At 45.5% G+C, this 24180-nt stretch overlaps 10 protein-coding genes across 10 annotated transcripts; 3 read left to right on the top strand and 7 right to left on the bottom strand.

Moving 5' to 3' along the window:
• Window positions 1-103: 103 nt before the first annotated feature.
• SERLADRAFT_433279 (uncharacterized protein) lies at window positions 104-862 on the bottom strand (the record flags this gene model as incomplete). Its single annotated transcript, XM_007313452.1, has 1 exon — window positions 104-862. One exon carries the CDS (start codon window positions 860-862, stop codon window positions 104-106), a length of 759 nt encoding a protein of 252 aa, XP_007313514.1.
• Window positions 863-952: 90 nt separating this feature from the next.
• SERLADRAFT_433280 (uncharacterized protein) lies at window positions 953-1318 on the bottom strand (the record flags this gene model as incomplete). The annotated part of the gene is made up of 1 exon (XM_007313453.1): window positions 953-1318. One exon carries the CDS (start codon window positions 1316-1318, stop codon window positions 953-955), a length of 366 nt encoding a protein of 121 aa, XP_007313515.1.
• A 2095-nt stretch (window positions 1319-3413) lies between these two features.
• SERLADRAFT_456815 (uncharacterized protein) lies at window positions 3414-4733 on the top strand (the record flags this gene model as incomplete). The annotated part of the gene is made up of 5 exons (XM_007313454.1): window positions 3414-3446; window positions 3495-3779; window positions 3837-3874; window positions 3924-4242; window positions 4301-4733. 5 exons carry the CDS (start codon window positions 3417-3419, stop codon window positions 4553-4555), a joined length of 927 nt encoding a protein of 308 aa, XP_007313516.1.
• A 2811-nt stretch (window positions 4734-7544) lies between these two features.
• On the bottom strand, window positions 7545-8000 carry SERLADRAFT_377903 (uncharacterized protein; the record flags this gene model as incomplete). Its single annotated transcript, XM_007313455.1, has 2 exons — window positions 7545-7885; window positions 7942-8000. A coding segment is annotated over one exon (179 nt), but the record flags the coding sequence as incomplete, so codon positions are not given.
• A 101-nt stretch (window positions 8001-8101) lies between these two features.
• On the bottom strand, window positions 8102-10053 carry SERLADRAFT_456821 (uncharacterized protein; the record flags this gene model as incomplete). The annotated part of the gene is made up of 8 exons (XM_007313456.1): window positions 8102-8444; window positions 8509-8659; window positions 8716-9010; window positions 9070-9333; window positions 9384-9490; window positions 9552-9560; window positions 9639-9924; window positions 9984-10053. The coding sequence occupies 4 exons, from the start codon at window positions 9137-9139 to the stop codon at window positions 8157-8159; spliced, it is 804 nt and encodes a 267-aa protein (XP_007313518.1).
• A 360-nt stretch (window positions 10054-10413) lies between these two features.
• On the bottom strand, window positions 10414-14055 carry SERLADRAFT_433283 (uncharacterized protein; the record flags this gene model as incomplete). Its single annotated transcript, XM_007313457.1, has 4 exons — window positions 10414-11269; window positions 11325-11881; window positions 11933-13738; window positions 13804-14055. 4 exons carry the CDS (start codon window positions 14053-14055, stop codon window positions 10414-10416), a joined length of 3471 nt encoding a protein of 1156 aa, XP_007313519.1.
• A 281-nt stretch (window positions 14056-14336) lies between these two features.
• SERLADRAFT_433284 (uncharacterized protein) lies at window positions 14337-15615 on the bottom strand (the record flags this gene model as incomplete). The annotated part of the gene is made up of 7 exons (XM_007313458.1): window positions 14337-14459; window positions 14515-14609; window positions 14661-14956; window positions 15007-15107; window positions 15167-15262; window positions 15348-15496; window positions 15564-15615. 7 exons carry the CDS (start codon window positions 15613-15615, stop codon window positions 14337-14339), a joined length of 912 nt encoding a protein of 303 aa, XP_007313520.1.
• Window positions 15616-16213: 598 nt separating this feature from the next.
• SERLADRAFT_412847 (glycoside hydrolase family 51 protein) lies at window positions 16214-21417 on the top strand (the record flags this gene model as incomplete). The annotated part of the gene is made up of 28 exons (XM_007313459.1): window positions 16214-16331; window positions 16685-16720; window positions 16770-16931; window positions 16994-17331; window positions 17384-17438; window positions 17545-17610; window positions 17662-17695; window positions 17748-17821; window positions 17880-17950; window positions 18004-18043; window positions 18096-18163; window positions 18215-18234; window positions 18293-18351; window positions 18401-18484; window positions 18535-18575; window positions 18626-18649; window positions 18702-18786; window positions 18841-18926; window positions 18992-19012; window positions 19068-19090; window positions 19142-19184; window positions 19239-19352; window positions 19410-20139; window positions 20199-20238; window positions 20306-20403; window positions 20473-20601; window positions 20654-20918; window positions 21055-21417. The coding sequence occupies 23 exons, from the start codon at window positions 16214-16216 to the stop codon at window positions 19635-19637; spliced, it is 1890 nt and encodes a 629-aa protein (XP_007313521.1).
• A 221-nt stretch (window positions 21418-21638) lies between these two features.
• Window positions 21639-22159, bottom strand: SERLADRAFT_377916 (uncharacterized protein; the record flags this gene model as incomplete). Its single annotated transcript, XM_007313460.1, has 3 exons — window positions 21639-21682; window positions 21733-21812; window positions 21872-22159. A coding segment is annotated over one exon (166 nt), but the record flags the coding sequence as incomplete, so codon positions are not given.
• Window positions 22160-22401: 242 nt separating this feature from the next.
• SERLADRAFT_353974 (uncharacterized protein) lies at window positions 22402-24055 on the top strand (the record flags this gene model as incomplete). Its single annotated transcript, XM_007313461.1, has 5 exons — window positions 22402-22599; window positions 22649-22777; window positions 22845-23041; window positions 23094-23434; window positions 23493-24055. The coding sequence occupies 5 exons, from the start codon at window positions 22498-22500 to the stop codon at window positions 23930-23932; spliced, it is 1209 nt and encodes a 402-aa protein (XP_007313523.1).
• Between the last annotated feature and the right edge of the window lie 125 nt (window positions 24056-24180).

Consider the following 24180-nt stretch of genomic DNA (forward strand, 5'->3'; position numbering starts at 1 on the left):
TCAAAGTGCGTGGATCTGCCATCAAGATTTTCAACAGGTAGGAGAGTATATCTATTTACAAAGTTCTTTGGCACAGTCTGGCGAGGAGTCGCAGCTGGCCTTCTTAAAAACCCTGGAGCAAGTTAGCTCGTTCTTCTTCCGGCATTGCTTCTAACATTGCTCGGAGATCGAATTTTGGTTTTTGTGGTGTTTGTCCGTTCAGATGGTCTCTGGCTCTATGGCCCTTCTCTCCGCACTTGAAGCAGCGTCCTTCAGTTTGGAACTTCTGCTTGTCTACTTCCATCTCTTTTCCGGCCCCGGTATATAGTGTACCCGTGCCGTCTTTCTTCGCTTCCACCGTCTCGGTCTTCTTCTCCGAAGCACCCTTCTCTTGGTATCTTCCATTGGGTCCCCGGTTCCCTGTACCGGAGCTGCCGTTGGTTGATCCTTTCAACATCCGCTCATTCTCTACTTGGTCTCGCCACAATTGGTCGTTTGTGACGATCCTCGTCTTCCACTCTGTATATGTCGTGGGAACGTTTCCACTATAAATGATCTGTTTTATGAGTGGACCATTTATGTTATTCCTGATTAGTGTGATCAGGAATTGTTCGTTCCGTTTGACATCGTAGCCGGCCCGTCTTCTCAACTCTTCGAATTTTACAAAGAACTCTTGGGCCGTTAGAGTTCCTTGTTTCTTGTATATGATTTCGTATCTCGCTCTCTCTTCTTTGTGTGTATCCGCGAAATGGTCTTTGAGGGTCCTCTCAAAGTGAGCCCAGCTCTCTAAGAGGGTGATTTCTCCTGCATCCGACCTTTCCTCTGCGATCTTCCTCCTCTCTACCCACTCTGTTCTCAGGGCCGCTGCTGCCCCTATACTCATATAGGATAAGGCGAAGCTTATCCGGTTCCTTTCTCGGGAGAAGTATGCTGAGTTTGCATTAAAATGGAGTTCTAATGACTCCGAGAAGCTTCAAAACTTCTTTTTGTCTCCGTCATAAGGTTCCGGCTTTGCTAATGCCGTTTTCCTAAACTCTGCTTCTTGTGCGCGTGGCAGGCCCATTCCTGAAGGCTGCCTCCTTTCGCTCTCTGCGAGCCTTCTGCGCAAGTCTCTTACTTCTTCGTCTTTTGATGAGAATCTCTCTTCCCATAATTCGTTGTTGTCTGCGATCGCGTTGTTGACCGCCGCTAGGATAATGTTCTGCAGGTTCTGCATTTGCTGCTGGTTGGTTGCCGGCGATGGTGCGCGCGGCTGAATATGTGGTAATGCGTCCCGCAAATCTGACATGTCGGTGCTCTCGGCCATGTCTGGGTTCTCTCGATATGTGTCGTAAGACATTCAGGGATGATGTGGGGGATGGTGATAGGAATGATAGGGTTGGAGTGATTCGTTCTTGTTTTATAATTGGCCCGGGAAAGGGCAGAATCGGGATCTGGTAGGAATATAGTGGTGCAAAGGGCATTCAAAAAAGGTTCCCCAGATGACAAGTCTGGATCAACACTTCTTTAATGAAGATCCCTTTCTCTGTCTTTCCTTCTGCTTATGGGTTCCTCTTCTGTCCCCACTAAGCGTGTACGTAAACTATCTATTTATAGTACCAGTGTTCTAATAGTATCGTAATCGAGGTCCGAACGGTTGTCTCGATGATGGCCCGCGTTAACCGCTGTCAGCCCTCTTCCTACTGGCGGAGGCAAGTGCCCGGCCCGGTAAGAAGTATAAAGAAGTTTTTGTAGCTAATAGAACCTTAGCGACTCCACGTCACTAAGTTCTCTAAGTACGGGATTGTGGGGGCGGATGATGGGAGATAGAGGGATAGTTTCGAAAGATGAGTTAGATGGTGATGATTGGATGAAGGTGATTATAGTGGATGGGCGAGTGATAGGGGATGTGATTTGAGAGAGGGGTGTGGTGAGGCGAATGTATAGTTTGAGTAGAACGAAGAATAGGATGATGATGACGGGGGTTAGGATGATGATTAGGATAGCCTTTGTTTCTGTCATCAACTAGGTGCTCTTTACAAGCTTTTGATTATATAACGACTGAGTTGCGCTACTGGAAGAAACCAGGCAACTCAACGTCAATCTCTAGCAAGTAGTTGAACAGGTGTATAAAGACGAAATCAAAAGCTAAGGTATGTACATCGTTGAGTGTCTACTTATATATGTAAGAACTCATGTCAGCCATGAGGCGCTGACTGATAGACATGAGGATGTATCGTGTTTAGCTTGGTAAGATGATTTGTAAGTGATCATGTGACTTAGGGTCACATGATGAGATAAGAAGATAAGATAAGGAAGGCTACGTGATAAGATAAGGAGAAATGAGTGTTTCTACGTCAGAGTTTGAGATGAAAGGTGAAATTTTAGGTGTAGGAGAAGAGGATCGTGACAACTGGCATTTGAGCCAGGACAGGCATTTGAGCCAATGAGCCATAGCACATGTGTTTTTTGTGTGATCACCAGCCACGCAGCTCAAGCATGTTAAGAATACATGTGTATTGCTATTGTAATGTGAAAATCAAAGGAATGTGTGATTTCTTGTGCTATAGACGAGGATAAAGCTCAACTTTAAGAGTAAATAATGTGTACAGTGGATAAAATTTAGCATTGTGCCCCAAAAACTATGTAAAGTAGTGCTATAGTATCACATACACATTTATAGTGTGATTTAAAGCCTTTTTGAGCTCGAGAGCATTGTGCCAGTGCAATGCCGGTGATGAGTGTCAACCAAGACTGCTAATCTGAGTGAGATATACCTTAATAGGAAGGAGCAGAGTCGCAGTGCACTAGTGGTGGGATACTCAATTTGCTATATTTGGTGCTGGCTCAAATGCCCGGAAACCTGATTTCATTGTGTCAACCTAGGTTCTTGAATTGTGCATGCAGTTGCCAAATGATGTTTATAATTTATTCATACAAATGTCTATACAGGTATCTCAGATAGGAGATGCAGCTAAATGGATGAAAATTGCAAGGGAATGGGGCCTGGAATGTGCAAGTATTTTGACTGGCTCAAATGCCGGTCCTACACTGTAACCTGCCGCTGTCCGTCGGAGATCGAAATTTATTGAATACACTGAATACACTGAGGTCCGCGTCTATGTACCGCAATTTGTCAATGGGTCCTTATGTACACGTATTTATAGTTTGGGTCGAAACTCATCGGCAAGGTTGACCTCCATCCTCGTCCAATGCTTTCCCGTCGTCGCAAGCGTGAAGATGAAGAGAGGGCGAAAAGAGCCGAAGATCAAGCAAAGTTCGAGGAACGTGCGATGAAAGCATTCGGCGCACCTATGTCAACCATCCCTGGTACCATCAAACCAGGTGAATTGTGGTGGTGTAAGCATTATCAATGGTTGGAAGGTGCCGGGTATCTGCTTCGCCCTCGATACTCTCCAGGCTGGGTCCCTTCATGGCAAGGCACCAAAAAGGATTGGATGGACTGTGAAGATAGTCGTGGACCTCTGGTACATTATAATTTCTATCACGTGTTCTCCAACATGACTTGTTTTCAGATACAGCACATATTGGACGCAACTCGCATATCCGACGGAGTGTTTGTGACTTTGAAGTTGATAAAAAAGTCTAGGCATCCCTATGAGATTGAAATCGGCCAACTTTTCTCATCAGAGCCGGTTGCGTCTGATCCTGCCAACCACTGTGTACCAATCTACGACGTCCTCCATGTCCCAAACGATGAAGACCAGGCTATCATAGTCATGCCCTTATTGCGACCGTTCACCAATCCACGTTTCGATACTTGCGGCGAAGTAGTCGAATGCTTTCATCAGCTTTTTGCGGTAAAGAGCTTGCTGACATCTTGATGATACCTCTGAAAACAATTCATTCACTGCCAGGGCCTGCAATTTATCCATAAGCAACACGTCGCACATCGGTATTTGAAGTTCGTCGCTTATAATTTCTACCACTGATTGTTTATTTAGCGACTGTATGGCTCTGAACATTATGATGGATGCTACAAGTCTGTTCATTGATCCGTATCACCCTCAAGACATTGTGATGAGACGCGATTACAAAGGGGAAGCTAGATGTCTCACTCGCACTCAAAGTCCACCTAAATATTTTTTCATCGACTTTGGTATATCTCGGCGTTATGATGCTAATAATTTCGCGCCTCTGGAGAGTCCCATATGGGGGGGGGATAAGTCTGTACCAGAGTTTCAAAACTCGGATGAGCCACGTAACCCCTTCCCAACTGACGTCTACTATCTTGGTAATATGATTAGGTATAAATTTTTGTTGGTGAGTAAACGTCCAAACTATCAAATTAGGGTTGAATGTACATCGTTCCCATATACAGACAAATAATGGATTCGAGTTCATGGAACCCCTGGTGAACGACATGATACAGGATGACCCGGCAAAGCGGCCTACTATGGATGAAGTCGTTCCGCGTTTTGACCAGATTCTCAAGCAGATCAGCAGCTGGAAATTACGGTCACGCGTCATCGGCAAGGAGGATGGCCATATCACAGGCCTTTATCTTGGTGTCACTCATTGGACCCGTCGCATCGGTTATATCATCAGGAGAGTGCCGGCGATACCAACGCCTTGAAACCCTTACGTTCTTTACCATTATACCTGCTACATCTACTTATGGATCTATCCGAGGAACTGGATTCCTGGCCTCTGTGTAGTGTACTTTATGTGACCAGGAGTCGCAGCTACACATGAATGTGTTATTGAATGCATTCGAATTTGCTCTGAACATATCTCCACTCAGGTCGGTCAAAAGACTCTGAAACTGATAAGGACCGATTTCAATGGTTTGAACGAATGGATATCAGCTGGTAAGTAATCTGAATTTACAATAGCGGCAGGCTGCATGTCGGTTTTTGCGATGTCTGCTTCTTGCTTTATACTAGGATGTAGATTTCGCCGTCAAGTCAGAAGAAATGTACAGCTCGAGGTCTGCTCAATTCTGATTTATCTGGCTATTTTACTAAACGATTGCTTAAGACCTGCATGGATAATGGGTTTCCAGTCCTTTTCGTGTAGTGATATCAATGACCTATGTCTTCAGGCGCAGGGTTGTGCCCTAACTCGAAATACAGTTGACATTCTAATAATGTATGACGCTGGTCCGGCCTGCTGTTCATACATTATCAGATCGTAGCGGCACCCAAGTCGCCAGTCCCCGACTCTGACTGAAGTACAGTGCAGGATTTAATAATAGCAACAAAATTGTATCATCGCTGCAGTCCAATGATGCAGTCAAATGATGAAAACAGTCTGGAAGATAATTAGAAATAATTTCAAAAACATGCTGTGGATAAGGGTTGAATATAAGGAAGATATGAGTTTGAAATATGTCTTAATAAATGCTTAGGATCAATGATAATGCAATTCAGAGTGGATCCTTGGATATTTTTATAAATGAGACAGTAGTACAATGGTTTTACTAAAAATTCCAGACTCAAAACTGTGAGGACAGGCAAATGATATTAGGGATTATATTTTAAAATTTTGCTCCATATTTTCCTTAGATATAAATGGTATATTTTTACAAAAAAATCACTGTAAGATCATACTGCAAGTCTAGCTAATATAAGTCGATCCCCACAGTGTATAGACCATTTCTGTTACGATAACACAATTTTTGGACCTTTAATTTTCATTCTCCTCTTTAACCTTTTTTTTCTGTAGTTTTCACACACTGTGCCATGCGGCACTTTCCCTTTTGTTCAAACTCCTCTTTCTCATGCTGCACTGCCTTCCTTCTTATTTTAGCTACAAGTATCTCACGCAGTGGAGCTGGTCACATGGGCTGTGCCCTCTGACATCATCAGCCACTGCTTTTATCAACTGTACAATACATAAGTACAAACACTCTGTATTAGTGTATATACCCCAATAGATCCAGGAGACTCCTCGGCGAGTCCTCCTGTTGTATACCCACAACTAACTCGGTCCTACCTAAGGGGTAACCACTCCCTCATCACTACCTTTATAGTTGGTTCTAGCTGTGTGCCAGAGTAACTAACTCTTGGTTGTTACATTAGGACTTGCTCTTTCTACTCTCTTGCACTTTGTGCAAACCCGGTCCCCAGGGTTAAGGGGTTATTGTTTAGGGATATCCCGCATAGCAAAAGGGTGCGCTCCTAGCAACGGCCGCGTAGTGCTTTGGGAGAAAGGACAATTTGACAAAACCGGATAAACCCGGTCTCTGCCAAAGCAGCCATTGTTCTCCATGGAGCATAGCCACCACTCCATGGAGTAACCATTGTTCTCCTAGGAGCACAATTGTACTCCTAGGAGTCATTATACTGTAGTGAGTAGCACCTCCGACTATAAGTAGTAGGGGGTTTAGTATAGGAATACCTCAGTCGTTTCTATAGCCTCTTGGGCAGCAGCTGAGGTATGTTACATTACATTTATTAGAGATCACCTTAAACTAACATCTATTGTAGTTTCACTTAGTTTTATTAAGGCAGACACCTCAGATCTTCTCGTGAAGTCTGAGGTGAGACACTTTTATGTTAAACTTATGAGTCCTTAGCTTATACTTCATTTCCAGTCTATTATATTGCTGGATCAATTACACCAATCTCATCATTTTCCCCTGGAAAGATCCCAGAATGCAGGGCAAGGTTTTCTGGATGAACTTGAAAGTGAACACTGTCAGACAGTCCAATAGTGATATCAGGGTCAGGGGCTGAGACTGAGACTGAAGACACATTCAGCTCTATTGCAGTGGCTCTAGTGAGATAAAAAGTACCCACAGTGTTCGAATAGTTTGATGGTCATCTCAGATTTGATGTCACTTGAGGTCAGGCATGCGGGCTAAATATTGGAAAACCAAGATGAGGGGCTACACATCCAGTTTCTTACTGTAATAAACAGTAATTCAAGGCACTAATTACACACTAGCTGATAGCCCCTTTTCACCATTCAATATACCGACTCGGCACCCCCTGACTCCGAGTCATTGAGGGGCTAGCCTGGGCATGTTGGAGAATTGTTAGTATTAGAGCAAGAAATGATATTTGGTGATTCGGGACTCACGAGCGCAATTAATCATCCATAGTGTCTACAGCGAAGAGCTAAATTTAATCTTAGATATATGACTTGCCACTGATACCTCCCATCGCTCAATTCGATTAATGCACCAGCTACATTCGCTTAACTTGCTCTTCGACGACGCGACAAATTCACTAAAGCGCAAAACATTGTCAGGTTGTCCAATGAATTTCTTGATGAAGGTGGGATAAAACTCGTTCCAAAGTGCGCAAGACGGTAATCCCCCACGATGAAGGACTGTCGGCTCAGTAACATCTCTAAGAATGGGCATGATTTTATCACGATAAACCATCTGTTGTTGTAGGGTAGATAGTACATTCGATAACTGAGCGCATAGTGACAACAGGAAGTTATACATACCCATGCCGCAAAAAGCTGCAAATTCAGTGTTTGCTGGCCTTGCTGCAGTGAACATCCGAGGGATTTTGGGGCAGCTACATCGCATACATCTTGATAGCCATGTCGTCCTGCATACAGCAGAACCTTTATCGGACCTTCATCCACCCTGGCCCTGATAAAATATCACTTTAGCCTAAGCGATGCATACGATCTGGAGGATTTTTGTGTGGCCCACGTCATATGTACTTTACATATTTCCAGAGCAGAATACACTTGATATTTCTCTGCCGTATTTGCAAGAGAGTCCAAAAGTGAGAACTGGAGACCGGAGAGGCTTGGTTGTCGTTGCGGATACATATATTGGAAGAGGAGTTCCAAGACCTCGGAGCTCTCTGAAAGATCGACAATTTCATCTCTAGTGCTCATTTCGGAAAAATCCCAGAATGCATGGCAAGATTTTTTCGATGAACTTGAAAGAGAACACGATCAGATGATCTGATAGTGATGTCAGAGTCAGGAGCAGAGACTGAATTATAATTTTAGCTCTATAACAGCGACCCTAGTGAAACGAAAAATACTCACAACGTTCACATACTTTGACAGTCATCTCAGGTTCAGTGCCAATTGAGGTCATGGGGGGTGGGGGCCACGCTACACTGACAGTCTCTCAATAAATAGTAATCGAAGGCGCTAAACTCTGACAACTTGCTGTAACAAGATAGGCGCTAGCCTGATTTCTTACATAAATGTTTCTTGGATGCATTAATTCAACAAAAATCGAGTCACGGATAAAGCGTCTACAGTGTTATCAAAGAACTGATTTTCGGGACCCTGGAGAGATTAGCTTGTATTGTAGCTTCCCATTGCCCAGCTCGCTGAAGGCACCAGTGACAGTCACTCAACCTCAGCTTCCAATGTCCAATAATCCGAGCGTAATCAAAGACCTGTGCAGGACGTCCCGCAAAAGCCGAGATGGAATGTGCATAAAACTCATCCCAAGCACTGCATGTTTTCTTCCCTCCACGGTGCATAACTATGCCGGGGGAACGATGAAGAGCGCTCATTACACTGTCCCGGTAAATCATCTGCCATGAATTTTTTAAAGTTAATTTGGTTACCCGGTGTTAAACAATGGAGAGCTCTACTTACCCAAGCTACCAGGCATGACATATCCAAGCATTCGCGGGCTTCAGATAATGATGCATTTAGAGATTTGGGGGCAGCGGCGTCGCAAACATCATGATAACCGTGCTTCACTGCATATTTAATCACTTTCAAAGGTGACATACCAGCGTTGGCTCTGATGGAAACATCTCCATTAGACATCTCGAAATCGATACTTCGAAGAAAACTCACTTCATGTGCATTCTACATACTTCGATGCCAGGAAAGACCCGATATTTTTCCACTGCATTAGCCAAAGATTCCAAGACAGAAAATGAGGTCTCGGAGAGTTTCGGTTGTGCCTGTCTGTACATAAATTGGAAGAGGAGCTCCAGCACGGCAGAGCTCTCATCTAAGTCCACATCATCTTTTGCCTCCAGCTCCTCTCCGGGAAAGATCTCTGAATGCATTGTGAGATTTTTTCGGTGAACTCGAAAAAGAACACCATCAGATGATCGGATAGTAATATCAGAATCACTGGCAGAAACTAAAGTTGTAGCCTTAGCTATATAGTACTACGTCTGGAGGAAGGATAATGATACTCACAACGTTCACAAATTTTGACCTCTGAGGCCGTATTGGGATCAATATTGGTTTGAACTGGGTCGATATCCATGTATGCGTACACACTGGGGGAAAAAGATGGACGCACTTGCTCAACGAAGACATTTTCTGAAGAGATAGTAGAGGGCGCTAATCGTTGACTGTAGTTGCTCGTATATGGAAGCCACAGACTGTAACCATTAGTCGTTGCTGTGACCTACTTAAGACGTGTACATCCGACTACAAGGTCGACAGGGGTCTGGAATACTACTCAGAGATCAGTTCAAGAAAACGACAAATTATTGATCTTTGCTAACCTGACTTGGAAGACCGCAAGATACTGGTCCGAATACCACCTGAATCGAATTGGTCTTGGTCCTCGGGAACGTTTAAACAAGCGCTAACGTGGTCCGTTTATAACCAGCTTCTCAGATAATTCTGCTGATCAGTATCAATTCAATAGATAAACGTCTACAAAAACAAACAAAACATTTCTATTTGAGATCCACCATTGTTGGAACACCGTCGAATCTCCGTCAAATGTATCACTCATAAATTTCAATGGAACTCACGTCATATGCGCCCTACTTGCCCTCGTGACAGGAACTCTAGCACACGAAGAACACTCACAACGCTCACATACTAGGGCTAGGGCCGTATCAACCTCGATATCGTCTTGAACCGCTTTCATGAATCTGTGCAAAACCTAGAGCAGTAAAGGGGGCACACAACGCATGCACTTTATGGTCGGGATAATGTAAAGCGCTAATTTGAAATTCGTTGAAAAGCGCTGTTCATGCATAGAAACCCCAGAATAAGGCGCCCATATCTAAGGCGGATATAGATTAAATTCAACACCTATTATGCAGACATGAGCAACGGTTGCATTAACCCTAGAAGTATGACAAATTGCTCACCTTTGTGGGCCCTTGTCCATCTCAGCCCCAGAACCGCAAAATGCTGCCATTAGCATACCAAACAGAAGATATTATTTTCGTCATCAGCTGCTCAGCCACCCTTAAAATTCCTTAATTGCAGCCAGGCCGTGAACCATTACACACCATTAAGGCACACATAAGCTTACCTTCCGGGATACTCATTTGGATTTAGGATGTAGGCAACATCATTATAGGAAACAACAATATCGATTACTGGGGCGTATAGTGAGCGCACTGGTGAAAAATCCGATTACGAAGCTCGAAGAACAAAATGCTTATCAAAAAAAGCAAGTAAATCAGAGAATAAAAACTACAGCGATACTTTAATAAAGAAACATAGCTGTGCATAAGATCCAAACGCTAGCTCACTCCTTAGATATATGAATGAATAATTCGGGCGGTGCAGTTCTCAAGGTTTCCAAGTGGGCCTTGATTTTGCTGCCCCATTTCTCTTGCCAATAGTGCCGTGAGAACGCTTATCATCGAAGTCTTCGAAGCATTTAACGAGATCCTTTACACTTGCACCACTACTTGTGCGGGGTCGCGGTCTGGACGTAGACTGGTCGGAGGGATTGGATGGTAGTGGATGAAGTTGAACCATGCGTCGTGGCTCAGCAACACGAGGTATAGATGATTTTTGAATAGATGGCGGATGCTGTAGTTGGACCAGCTCCTTCGGATGTTTGGGCCGGTTGATAGGGGGACGTGCGGGGGTGGAGATGGGCTTTCGTGGCTTTTCAAAAAGTTCTGGAGGAGGGAGAGGGAGTCCAGGACGAGCTGACGATGTGTCTTTTGGTAACTTCGCCGACGAATCCTTGGAAAGTGTGGGCAGGTAAGAGAATAGGAAGCCCTTCATGCGTTTTCCAACGCTCGGTGCAGGCTGCTTCAAACGAGGAACTTTTGAAGATGCAGCCTCAGCTCGTGGCTGTTCTCGGGGTTCAGTGACCCTCTTCGCGGGAACAACTTGCTCGTCAACCACTCCTCCCTCAATCGCCTTGGCTTGATCTAGGAGATAGCTGTACTGAGGTGCAACAATTGGCTTAGCAGGCTTTAAACCAGTAAGTGTAATGGAATCAAAGGGATTGGCAGAAAGAGGTGGAGGTAGCTTGGGCTTGGACGTGATACGGCGGCTGAGTGGCGTAAAATCAGGTACTTCTGATATCTCTCTTGAGGAAGATGATCGCCTATAGTCAGGTGTCGGTGGAGCAACGTTACCGGATCGCTGTTTACGTTGCAAGGCCTTGACTCTTCTTAGAAGGTTATCACTGCCAACAAGGTATTAGCACCTAGTATTCGAATCGACTAAATAATGTGCTTTACCGAGTCCAAAGAGGTCCGAAATTGTCTACTATATCGATACCACCCTTCAGCAAGACGAACCTGTCGACGACGTCTTCAACAACGACTTCATCTACGCCAGAGAGTGATCCTTCATCTTGTCCCAGTTGAGCACCGACTGAAAGGCGCTCTTCTGTGAAGCAAGCATCTAAGTATTTCCAATCTTCTTTAGTCCATTTCCGATTTGAAGGGTCAATAGACTCTGAAACCTCGTTTAATGCAGCATTAATAGAGGAGATTGGCGCCTTATATGATTCAGTTTGCGCGGGCTTGTTTGGAGTAAATTGATGTATAGTGCCTTCAGCTTCCTGCAATAATGCCGGCAACGTGGTTATAGGACTGCCTGGTATGAATACTTTGTCACCGACGACGCCGCCAAAGGTTCTGCGCCGGAGGCGAGTGGATGGAGAATCACTGGATTTTGTGATGCCAGCATCAAAAAGAGTCTTCCGTCTCGTCTTCCGAGATATCGAGGAAAGTGATGAACGCGCGAGCCGCTTGTGCTGAAACGAGTCTTCTGAAAGGCAGTCATAGTCGTGCTAAAGACGATGATTTAGAACAAAAATGGTGTGGATAGAAAGATATCATACTAATTTCAAAATTGCAGCAGCCCGGGCAGCTGCTCGTGGATCAGCGCTGGTGATCCTGACCACATCGCCATCTACTGAATTGTCCTCTCCGTCAGAGGAAGCATCGTCCTCAGCACTATTACCAGCCAATGCAGCCAACTCGTCCTTATTCTGTGGGCTTTGCTCAGAGATACGCCGGGGTGTTACAAGTGTTTCTCGAGCATGAAGTTCTACCGCGGGCTCGAGGGACAATTGACGGTCTATCAACTCTTCTTCTGCTTCCTCCTCATCTTCTGACAAATCGGCACGTGGAACATCTGTCGATTCAGCGGGCGCATCTATAGAATCCAGGGATTCTTCAGGCGTTTCAGTTGCCTCTGTGGAGTCCACACTAACGTCAGGACCTAGTTCAGGTTCTTCAGTGTCAAGGACTTGAGTGGTATCCATGGTTCCAATGATGTCCGACAGGCAAGGTGACAAAGTATGACGAGGCGGCGAGGGATCATATGCGTCGATATCTGCCACAGGACTATGCGACTCTTCGTTGGGAAGGGAGGTCTCCTGCCCATATTCAGGGCTACTGCCACCCATGATTTCGTCTTCACTTATATGAGTCCCTTGAACAGTTTCATCTGCTACTCGGTTCTTGAACATAGTCGGACTAGATAGTGGTGCAAAAGCATCGATCTCGTCATCTTCACTGTCCGCTAGAGGCAGTGAGCTGTCCAAATGTTGGCTGTATGGGAATGGGCTGAGTGGTCTCCCCCATGAATCCATTCTGTCTCGTGTGCCGCTCGTAGGTGGGTCCTCTTTCGTCGGTATCTTCACCATTCTGAATTTCCCAGTATACTCCCCAGACTGGTCAAACCCATCTTCCTCTTCATCTGACTCACTCCATCCACCATCCGAAGGAGGAACTGCAGGCAAGTCATCAAATATGGGAAGTTGCATGTCGGTGTCATCGGTACTGAAATCATCACGTTCTGTTAAAGACAGCCTGGCGGAAAAAGATGGCTGCTCATCGTCCTCATCTTGAGAGTCGTAAGAGGAAGATGCGATGGATGGCGTAAAGCGTGAGCGTACAGGCTTGTGGGGTCCGCGCGTGGGGCCAGAGAGCAGTAAAGGATCGTCTGTGGGAGACGGCGGTGGAACTGGTCTATCTAGATCAAGTTCAGGGGGTTCTGACTTTGGCCTTGTGGACTTACGCCTGCTTGACTTTGGCATCTTTGGCGTGTGATATCCCACCGGTGACAGTGTGATCTCACGCGGTGGTGTGAACCTCTCTGTAGGAGGCTCGTACGGAATTATCGGTGTCGAGGACCTATTTCGGAATGAGATGTGCTTGCGAGTCGGAGAAGGTACTGGGGGGATGTAATCTGCTTGGGGGTTGGTCAAATGAGGCGACTGTATGAGCACATGTTTCGAGGGGCTCTTAGATGCACGTCGGAAAGCAGATTTCATAGAAACCTTTGAAGGGCTTTCATGTAGAGATGCAGGGAAAGAGATGGCGGTAGGTGAATGCATTATCGAGTCAACAGATTGGATTGAGGCGTTACGGAGATGATGCTTCGACTGTTTGCGGGGCTTGGGATTTGGTGTATAGACATTCCCACTTGCTATTATCGTTGAATGAGTAGGATTTCCTTGTAGGTTGGGGATGTCGGTGTCATGTTCGGTTAAAGGTTCACTCGAGTTGATAGTAGACATCAAAACTCCCGATCGCTTGCGCTTTGGCATCTGTGTCGTATCGGGTCGATTAGATGCGAGAAGTGAAGGTGTAAATTCCCGATAGTGCGAATTTTGAGATCCAGCTCTAATATTCGCAACCTGGTGCGGTCAAGCTGCGTGAGCAGGGCTACATTCTATATGAAACCCACGCATTTGCCACTCACCCGGAGAACTTCCTCTGGGGGAGGACTAATCAATGTCCTCGTGGCTTCCAGAAGTTGGCTTGACGGAGGGGTCAAAAGACCTGAAACGAAGCCATCTTCTGTGTCGGTGCTAGCTGCGCGTAAATCCAAGCGTTTGGTGGTATTCTTCCGTGGAGAGGCCTTGAAATGCACAAGATGCGCAGAAGGATCCGTACTATTCCAGTTCTCGCGGTCATCGTCGCTGCCTGGAGGCGAGCCTCTGGCCGAATGCATGGTATTGTCCATCACAGAGGAACGCGGTCTGGTCCAAGCTCCAACAGTTCGAACTGGCGACAACCTCAAGGCAAACCAGTCACGTTACCATGTTTCATTTTCTCACGTGACCTTAGCCGTTGGACGCGTGTCAGTTTCGCGACAGAAATGATTGGGGTATAAAGCACAAGCTCATAAATTTAATCAAACAAGGTGAGAACCGGCTTTACAGTAGATATTTTACATATACATATATTGGATTCAAAACCTATTGACATAGTTATCAACTGTATCCGCCAATATCATTCTGGCAATTCAGGCTGAACAGCAACCATCTTCTCAAACAAACCGTGTTGATCACCCAAACCGTACGTGAACGTCATCTTCTCCAATATTGATGATCCATCGTCAATGTCGATTTCGAGCTGAAAAACGAAACATTAAAAGAGATCGCATGAGGAAATACTCGTTGACTCGTACCATTGAAATGATATCATCTAGGAGGTGTGCTTGACCGACTGTCGAGCCTAAATATCCAGATTGGTTTGCATTTACAATATGTACGTGGAAGTGATCTGAATGTGGATCAGATTGACGGCAAGGTTTGACGGCAAGAAGACGCTTACAGTAGGAAGGTTGATAATGAACGAAAAGCCTTATCCCACCTTCCAATAGGTCCCATTTTTCTCGGACGATTTTCAACGACTCCCGTCTGATACTTTTAAGCATCCCAAGATGATGTTTTCGAAGATCCCTGAGACTACGGATCGCCCTAGACTGTGCGATAGCGACGAGATATAACGCAGAAACAGTCGTCATGTCCCATTTCATGTCCGGCAAAATAATGTAACCGTAATCTGAAGCTTCATCTTTGTATAGAATCCTATCTGCCTCAGACTTGCCGGACAACAGGTCATCAACCCTGGAGGGCTATCGATGAATTACCAAGACAACAGGCACGTTTGAACGTACCATAACGTACGTGAAGGAGGAAAAGACAGAATATAGGGTTTGACGATGCGGTCGTATATTTCTGGAGTTTCGTGAACCATCAATATTTCCTGCTTCGTGTACTATTAAAGAATGTAAGTAAAGCCGTGATAAAAGAACGATGTGAATCAATTACACCAACCTTTCTAATGTGTACTTCAGTGGCAGGGAATATGACGCTGATCTTGACATCGGGGATTTCAGAACGAGTCCCAAACCAGGCAAAAAGCCATGAATACTGGATCACTATTACTTAGTTACTAGGCCTGTGATTATTGCCCGAGGGAAATGCTTGCGATATCGTTGCTCCCAATGAGATTGACATCTTGAACGAGACCTGAGCTGAGGTGTCTCGGAAAATCCGCTGATAAAGGTGTCCTTTCAACTCGTAAAATCGCGGGTAGACGTTGGGGTACGTCTCCGGCTGTTGCGGGGAGCGTCCCCAGCAATGCCAATGAGTGCGATGCGGGATCTGGAAGCCATGTGGGTTAGCATATGGTTTATTGTAACGAGTAAAACAGCTTAGAAGGCAAACACACCCTCGTTCAGCAGACGTTCGAACGCAAACTCCTGGAATGCCTTTGCGTCCATTGTCGTTGTCGCAGTGGTTGCCGAGTATTACAGGCGTGTTACGGTAGGCCGGAGTTCGAACTTCATCTTGCTCTAGAGCGACTTACCGGTGCTCGCCCAAGTATCGAACTGCAGAAATACATACTAATCCTTGTGTTATGTTGCGTATACTGGCCTTATATTTTATTTCACATGGCAAGGAATATGCGGGTTTAATCCCCGAATATCGTTTCACTCCGCTGGGTGTCCGTCCCCGTCCTGAAGATTTCTGCCGATGTGCAGGAGCCTGTACTATGGATCGCGCTTCCTGATGGGACGACAATAGGCAAAGGCATATTATTATCTGCCTTGGGCCTCCCTAATTCCTAGGAATTCACAGGTTTCTTTAGACAGGTTTATTATTCACCTTGTGTTCTCTCGGTATTCCCATTGACGGTTGCCGTCACGAGGTCGCAGTTCGGACATACTATCTAGTTGTACATTCAAAGGTCTCGTGGTCAGAGCTATCCCTGGGAGTCACAAGTGAACTGTTCTACACCGGTCCACCCCGCGGTCCGCTACTATTTCACATATATAAAGCTACACATCCACTCCATGCGACGCCGTCAGCGAGGACACAATGTTTCAGGGACTCAGAAATCGATGCGCTTTAGCGTGCGTGTTCATCGCAGCTGTGGCTGCGCAAACTACGGTCACCGTGAGTGGGACCGCCAGTCATCCCATCCCATCTACCCTCTGTGAGTCGTGACGTCATCCACTGTGCGCAGTGTATATTTAATTGACTGTGATCCAGATGGGCAGATGTTTGAGGCAAGTCTTTAATCCTACGACGAAATGTCTACTGACACCTGTAGTTATTTTGTCGTTTAGGATATCAACGTTAGCTATTCCTTTCATTTCCAGCGTCAATACATCTAATGTTCTCTGGATGACCTGCTACGTCCTTTAGAACGTGAGTTTTTATATATATTTATTATATTTTACGCACGAACATATATGACAGAGTGGCGATGGTGGTGTATACGCCGAGCGCAAGTCATCACCGTTCTGCTTCATTGACCCCATCATAATCATGTTGATCTTGCTTCAGTTTTACAAAATCGCGCCTTTCAGCAAGTGACTGCCAGTAGGTGTTACCGTTATTTGTTTTGCAAGGGTAATTCACCATATCGTAGATACGACTGCTGCGCTGTATGCATGGAGTGCAATCAATAATGCTGCCATCAACGTCATTGCAGATCCCGTGCCTGTCTCTTCAGCACTACCGAACTCTCTTCAGCTCACCATTCCCCAAGGCTCCACTGGGCAAGTTGGTTTCGGCAACGAAGGTTATTGGGGTACGTCACTAAAGTTTCTGCCATGACCTGGTTTTTCGAATTGAAATGTGGACGAATCCAAGGTATCAAGGTAGATGCTGACTGGACTTACAATGCTTCTTTCTATTACAAATTCCCCACAAGCTCGAGTTTTGAAGGAAGCATAACTGTTGGCCTTCAGAGCTCTACTGGACAAATATACGCTTCAGCAGCTGTACCCATCAGTGGATCTCAAACCGCATGGGAACAGGTCGCAGTGTCTTTGAAACCTAGTACTTCTCCAACCTCTACTGCTAACAACTTCACAATTACTGTCGACGGAGTTTCCGCGGCTGGTCAGACGATCGACTTCGCAATGTTATCCCTTTTCCCACCAACATTTAAAAACCGAGCAAATGGCTTGAGAATCGATATTGCAAATGTATGTATCAAGGAGTCCAACCGTTGTTCAGTTCTTTATTGATTATCTGTAGACTCTTTATGAGATGAAACCTTCGTTCTTCCGACTCCCTGGTGGCAACAACCTTGTACGTGACATTATTTTGCTATTTTTGATCACCAGTCCTTACTCCATTCTAGGAGGTATTTCGCATCCCAGTTGTATCACTATGTGGATTCTTAAGACAGTGAACACAGGGACAAACCACTGCTACCAGGTGGCAGTGGAATGCGACCGTAGGCGCTCTCGTAGATCGACCAGGTACGGCAGCATATTATCACTAGTATTAACTCTCTCTAACATGTTGTATAGGTCGAATGGGCGACTGGGGCTATATCAACACAGAGTTAGGAAGTATATTATGTGTTGAACTTATTTGCTAACGATCATTGATTCAGTGGTCTTGGTCTTCTGGAATACATGTATCTGTGTGAAGACTTGGAACTACAGCCTATTATGGCTGTATGGGCAGGTTCGTCTTCACTTTGAAGCAGGATATGTTTCCACGCTTACAACTTTACTTCTCCTAGGTTACTCTCTTGGTGGCACGAGCCTTGCAGAAGATGAACTTTGGCCATATATTCAACAAGCTATTGATCAGGTAAATGGACTTGGTTTCCACCCCCTATCTTCTCAGCTTCAATGATATTTTAGATCAATTTTGTTATTGGTGATCCTTCTGAAAGTGCTGCAGGTCAGTTTATTGTTGCATATATAGACGCATGGTTGAAAAGACTTCATATCAGCGGCTTTAAGAGCATCTCTTGGCCATCCGGAGCCTTTCACGCTAAATTATGTTGAGGTTGGAAATGAGGTATCTCTGATCTATGTCGTGATTACTTCCTCTACTTAGTTTTACTTATAGGATTTCTTTGCATCGACTTCGTATGTTGTTTGACACATAAGATATGAAGAGAATGACTGAACGCACGACTTTCACCAGATACATATACCGATGGAGAGATTTTGCAGGCAACCTGACAGCATTGTTCCCACAGATTAGTAAGTCACGAGCTGAACGCAAGCACAGTGAAACTGAGCGCATCATTAGATTTTATCGCCACCACTTATCCCTTCGATCCTATCATCGAGCCCACTCCAAAGCAGTATGACAACCACGTTTACCAAACACCTAGTCAGTTTTCTGATGCCATGGGCGAGTCAAAACTTACATATGTTGTTTAGCCTGGTTTGCAGAAAACTCTTTTTACTATGACTCGTTTGAGGTATGCAGTGATTTTGCCATATTTTCACACAATGTTTATCTTTCATGTAGCGCAACGGGACATATTACTTCCAGGTGCAGTTCCCTGACATAGTTGAGCTTGCATTATGTTCTCATTTGTTTGCAGGGCGAATATGCAGCAATCTCTACGAATGCCACTAACCTGTATGGTACCGTTTCGGAAGGGCGTCTTATGTATCCTACCATGCAGAGTATGTCGATCCCTTGTTTATTTCAAGAAAAAAGCTGATGTCTTTCATGTCTAGGTTCTTCGGGAGAAGCTGCCTATATGACGGGGTTCGAAAGGAATGCTGATATTGTCTTTGCAGCATCCTATGCACCCCTTTTGATGGTGCGTTTTTTGCGATTGGCACTGGCGAGATAATGCCTTCGACCTTACTGTGTTTTTATTTACAGAATACGGCTGATTACCAATGGGTATGAATAGACTTCTCAATAGCCTTCACGAACACACTAATTGAACTATGTGTAGACGCCAAACCTTGTTTCTTTCGAGTGAGTGCAGTGCATAAATGATGTTATTATGTTAACTTGTTCTGTCTATAGTGCAGCCAATGTTTACCCTTCAACGAGTTACTATGTTCAACAGGTTTGTTCGATGGTTGCTTCCGGGTTAGACTTGTGTACTTATGCGCGCCTCCAGCTCTTTAGCATCAACCGCGGTGACGAATATTTGCCAAGCACTCTTCCCGACGCTAATGGAACTGTATTCTGGAGTGTCACGCGGAATGTAACTGCAGGCGAGGTTTTGATCAAGGTGAGCTCAGTTGGGCAGATTACATGATTGTATCCCAGTGTTGATGTCGACTTCAAGATCGCCAATCCCGTTGGAACTGTCAGTGACCTGACCTTCATCCTACCATACACCAATGTGTCTCCCACCGGGATATCTACGGTCTTGACAGGCCCTGAAACTGCCAGCAATTCGCCTTCGACGCCCGACGCCGTGGTACCTGTAACATCTACCATCACAACAGGGGCGACCTTCAATTATACAGTGCCAGGCTACAGCGTCAGTGTGCTTACAGTAAAAGCAAGCTGATCTTTTTCTATTCACATAAATTGTCGTCTTTTTTATGTACAAAGCGTAAATCAATTGGTGGTTGTGGCACTTACTGTTGGGCAGGGCCGTTGGCGAGTTTCTTGATAATGGAGAACACATGATTGCACATTCCTTTTTACTTTAGATCCTGATTCACAAGACCTAAGGTATTACGTTGCTTTCAGATCTGTAGACAGTGTGGGATACATTCAAGTTGGACAGGCATCATCTTACGCCGTTCATGGTCTCGTTTGCTTTTTTAAGGTCACATTATTGACTCAATAAATTTGACAGGTTTTCATTCTACAAGCCGAGGCTCCACCTCCGCAGTCTATAGGGCACATAATCTATCGCTACTCTTATCGGTGCCATCGTCACCGTTATCATCAAGATAGGAAGGCTTTCACGCAGATCTATGCATGTTCACGCGCCCACGAATGGCTCGTGACCAGTGACCACAATGCCTTTTGTCATGCTTCTCTTCGCATGAATTTATAACAAGGTACCCTCTCTTTCCACTGGCAATTGTCCCTCACTCCAACCATGTCCTCAATCGAAAAGATCAACTCCCCCGAAAACCCAGTTCATCTCCACATCCTGTGTAAGCCTAGCCTGCGTCCACAGCTCTCTGTCAAATGAAGTCTACTGATGCGATGTATGTGGTATAGCACATGCAACCAAAGTCCCAGGCCTTATTTTCTTAAGCGGGCAGACGCCCGTTGGCAAGGATGGTAAGGTCGTAGCAGGAGGAATACAGGAACATACTGTAATGGCTGATCAATATCTTTCGTCATATTCCTTTCGATACTGAGTATTCAACATGATTTTGTAATAGGCCCAATGCTTTACAAACTTGGGGAATGTTCTCACCGCCGCAGGCTCATCCTGGGATAGAGTGGTCAAGGTAAATGTGTACCTTAAAGATATGGACGATTTCTCAGCTATGAATGAGATTTACGAGACAGTCAGTGCCTAGCTCTCTCTCTGTGTCATTGTTATTCTTAACATTCGAGCAGATGCTACCTACTCCAAAACCAGCCCGAACTTGTATTCAAGCAGCAAAATTACCCAACGATGTGGACGTTGAGATTGAAGCCATTGCTGCTACCTAAATACTGCTGTGCGCAATTGACAAAGCGTTCATCAATCAAATGGAAATATCCTCTTGATACAAAAAGATCGGAGATGGAATTGGATATCATAAAAATTTACGCGGTACCCAAAGCTTTCGCAACAACTTCTGTGATATCGGATATCAGTTCCCTACCCACACTGAGGACCCTATAACATCATCACAATCAGTGTAAAGCCGGCCACATCAACCACGAGTACTCACCCTACGAACAAAACAGAAATGCGAAGAAGGAAGAACAAAACGTATGAGACCACCGTCTAGAATTAGATAGTATGTCACGTACTGTCCATAGCAAGTATAGGATGAGGAGCCTTTGCGTAAACCTTGTGAGATACTTCCACCCCGACTTGTTTGAGCTTCTCGCCATACGCGAGACCCTCGTCTTTCAGGATGTCTAATTCCATAACAGCGATCCAAGTTGGAGGACTCTTGGCCAACAATTCGTTTGGTGCAAATATAGGCGAGCTGTCCCACTTAGCCTGATCTTCCGGATTAGGCAGATAGTTGCGGCGGAACCAGAGCATACGCCCAATATTAAGCCACGGCGTGTTAGCATTCTCAAGCCAAGACTTGTACGGTTTACCGGTCTCAGAGGCAGTGTTGTCGGTAACTGGAACGATCAACACTTGAGAGACAAGGGGAATAGGTGGGTTGAGGTCAGCTGCTTTGAGCGAGATAATGGCTGCAAGATTACCACCGCTGCGACGATCTTGTCAGCATGATTTTTCGAGCGATACAAAGATGCCAGAGCATACGCAGAGGATCCACCGACAGAAATCAGATTGCTGTTTACATTTAACTCGGATTTTCCCTTCTCATACACCCATTGGAGAGTTTCCAATGCATCTTCCACAGCAGCAGGGTAAGGTTCCTCAGGGCCTAAGCGATAATCTGACGTCACTACCACACACTTCGCATCTGAATCAATATCAATGGTCAGTCGGATAAGTAACTTGTAGTGACCACGTAAACTACAATACCTCTGCAAACACGTGACACAAATGCATTCTCCGTGTTGATGTTCCCCAGTGTCCAACCACCTATCGCGCAAGGTAATGAATAACGGTATTTCATCGAAAGAAAAACGATCTGAATTTACCGCCATGGTACCAGACAAACACGGGCCAACCCCCTGAAGGGGGCTCCCCTTTGGGGGTAAACGCGCGAATCTTGGATTTACTGAGCGCAAAGTCTGTAACAGCTCCAACCTCGACTACCTCGCGACTTCCTGGTACTGGAGGGCGACTGCGCAAGGATGCATCCCATGGGAGAGTGTGAGGGGGAACGATATGTGCAATGTGGGCGTTGTGGAAGGCGATATATTCTGGATCAAGGCGGGGAATGATGTCTGGGTGAAGAGGTTGAGCGACTTCGGCCATTGTTTCGGTCAGATTTGACCTTGGCTTGAGGGAAGCAGCAGTTATAAGGACGAGCGAAGTAAGGTGTCAGTCCAAAGTGTATGGAATTCGGATTGGCGGGCCGGAATACATGTCAGGATGCTAGTTCACATGACAGTTGTATGTGTACTTTGTGCTTGGCGATAAAGATAGGCACTGAGAGCGGGAATAAAGACCAGGGGTGAATCTGTCTTATCTCTTCCCCATTACATCAATGGCGTTCTCCAGCGTGCAGACCACAACTCCTTTTCAATTCCATGGACCATCTAAAGCAGCCCTAGTGGACGAGTTTGTGGGGAAGCCACTGAACACATTGAGAACACCAGCCATGGTTGTCGATAGAGCGATATTTGCCGACAATTGCGCTAGGATGCACCAGAATGCTCGTGACTGGGGAGCCAACTTCAGGGCGCATCTGAAGACGCACAAGGTACTGGTACTTCGACTACAATCGCCTTGTGCTGAGTCGTAATCATCAGACTACCGAAGGTACAAGACTACAGCTCGTTTCTAATGTTGATAAAACGAGTGCAGTGATAGTCTCGACTCTTATGGAAGCATGGGAGGTCGTTAACGCTGGCCTAGCTGCGGATGGGACAATAAAAGATGTTAGTCCTAGTATGAGGTTGCATGTGAATGATGATTGTATAGCATTACTCACACTATTTTCGGCAGATCTTGTATGGACTCCCTGTTGCCCCAAATAAGATCGAAGACCTCTCTCGCTTACATAAGGAAGTGTCGAAATATGGTGGAGTTGTGCGAATATTCTTGGACCATTTGGATCAAGTGCGCTTCCTCGAGGAATATGAACGAAAGCAAGAAACTCCTAGGAGGTGGTCCGCTTTCATTAAAGTAGACGGCGGCCAAAAGTAAGACTACACTCGTTAAGCAAATAGACCAGAATGTACTCACGCGTACCAGGCGAGCCGGTATACCCCCTGAACCTGCATCATTCAAGGCTTTCATGGATTCTGTTTTTGCTTCACCTGCGGTCTCGGTCTATGGCTTTTACAGTCATGCTGGCGACTCCTACGGATCTGTGTCGCTTGAGCAAGCGACTTCCTACCTTACAGGCGAAGTACGGTTAGCCAATGATGCAGCAGCTCTGGCATTAGAAGTCCTTTCCAATTCCGCAAATAAACACCTGTATGACCAGCCATTTGTGCTTTCGGTAGGGTCCACCCCAGCTGCTCACAGCGCTTCGGCCGAGGCGCGAGCACGATTATCATCGTTATTGCACGGAAAATTAGAGCTGCACGCAGGTGGGGCATGAATGAGTTCACAAATCCTATTACTACTAACCCGAAATGGACATACTAGGCAATTACCCTCTACTCGATCTTCAGCAGCTACATACAACCTTAATTGATCGACGTCGCATTTCCCAACGTGTTCTGGCCACAGTTATTTCATATTACGCTAGTCGAGGCAAGGATGGTTTGGATGAAGCTATGTGTGATGCAGGTGCAATCGCAATGAGTAAAGACACTGGTCCGATTCCGGGCTTTGGAGAAATCATTGGAAAATCGTGGAAACTGGGGAGGATGTCACAGGAACACGGAACCCTGGTTCAGGTTCCCCCCGACCCAACGAACGGCCGAACAGATACGTCGTTGAAAGTAGGTGATATAGTAGAAATTGTGGGTCAGCATGCATGTTTGATTGCAGCTGGTCATCCATGGTACTACATAGTGGATTCTGGTATTGAGGGGGGAAGTGAGAAGGTGGTTGACGTCTGGGTTCCGTGGAAAGGCTGGTGATCACGAGACAGAAGCAAATAAACGGTCGACCACACCGTGACAGAAGGGAAATCGAGGTAATACTTGATCTTCGTAATTTGCATACCATGCAAGTTGAATCAACTCAAAATTTGATACCTTCGGGTTTGAACATCCCATTCGACTGAGCCGCAGTAAAACATATTCGAAAAACAAAGAATGGCGAAATTTTGGGGACACGATTCAGATGTGACATCAGAGATAGATTTGAAGAGGCATTTGCCTCTAGA

Source organism: Serpula lacrymans (assembly GCF_000218685.1).
Source record: "Serpula lacrymans var. lacrymans S7.9 unplaced genomic scaffold SERLAscaffold_2, whole genome shotgun sequence".
Lineage (NCBI taxonomy): Eukaryota > Fungi > Basidiomycota > Agaricomycetes > Boletales > Serpulaceae > Serpula > Serpula lacrymans.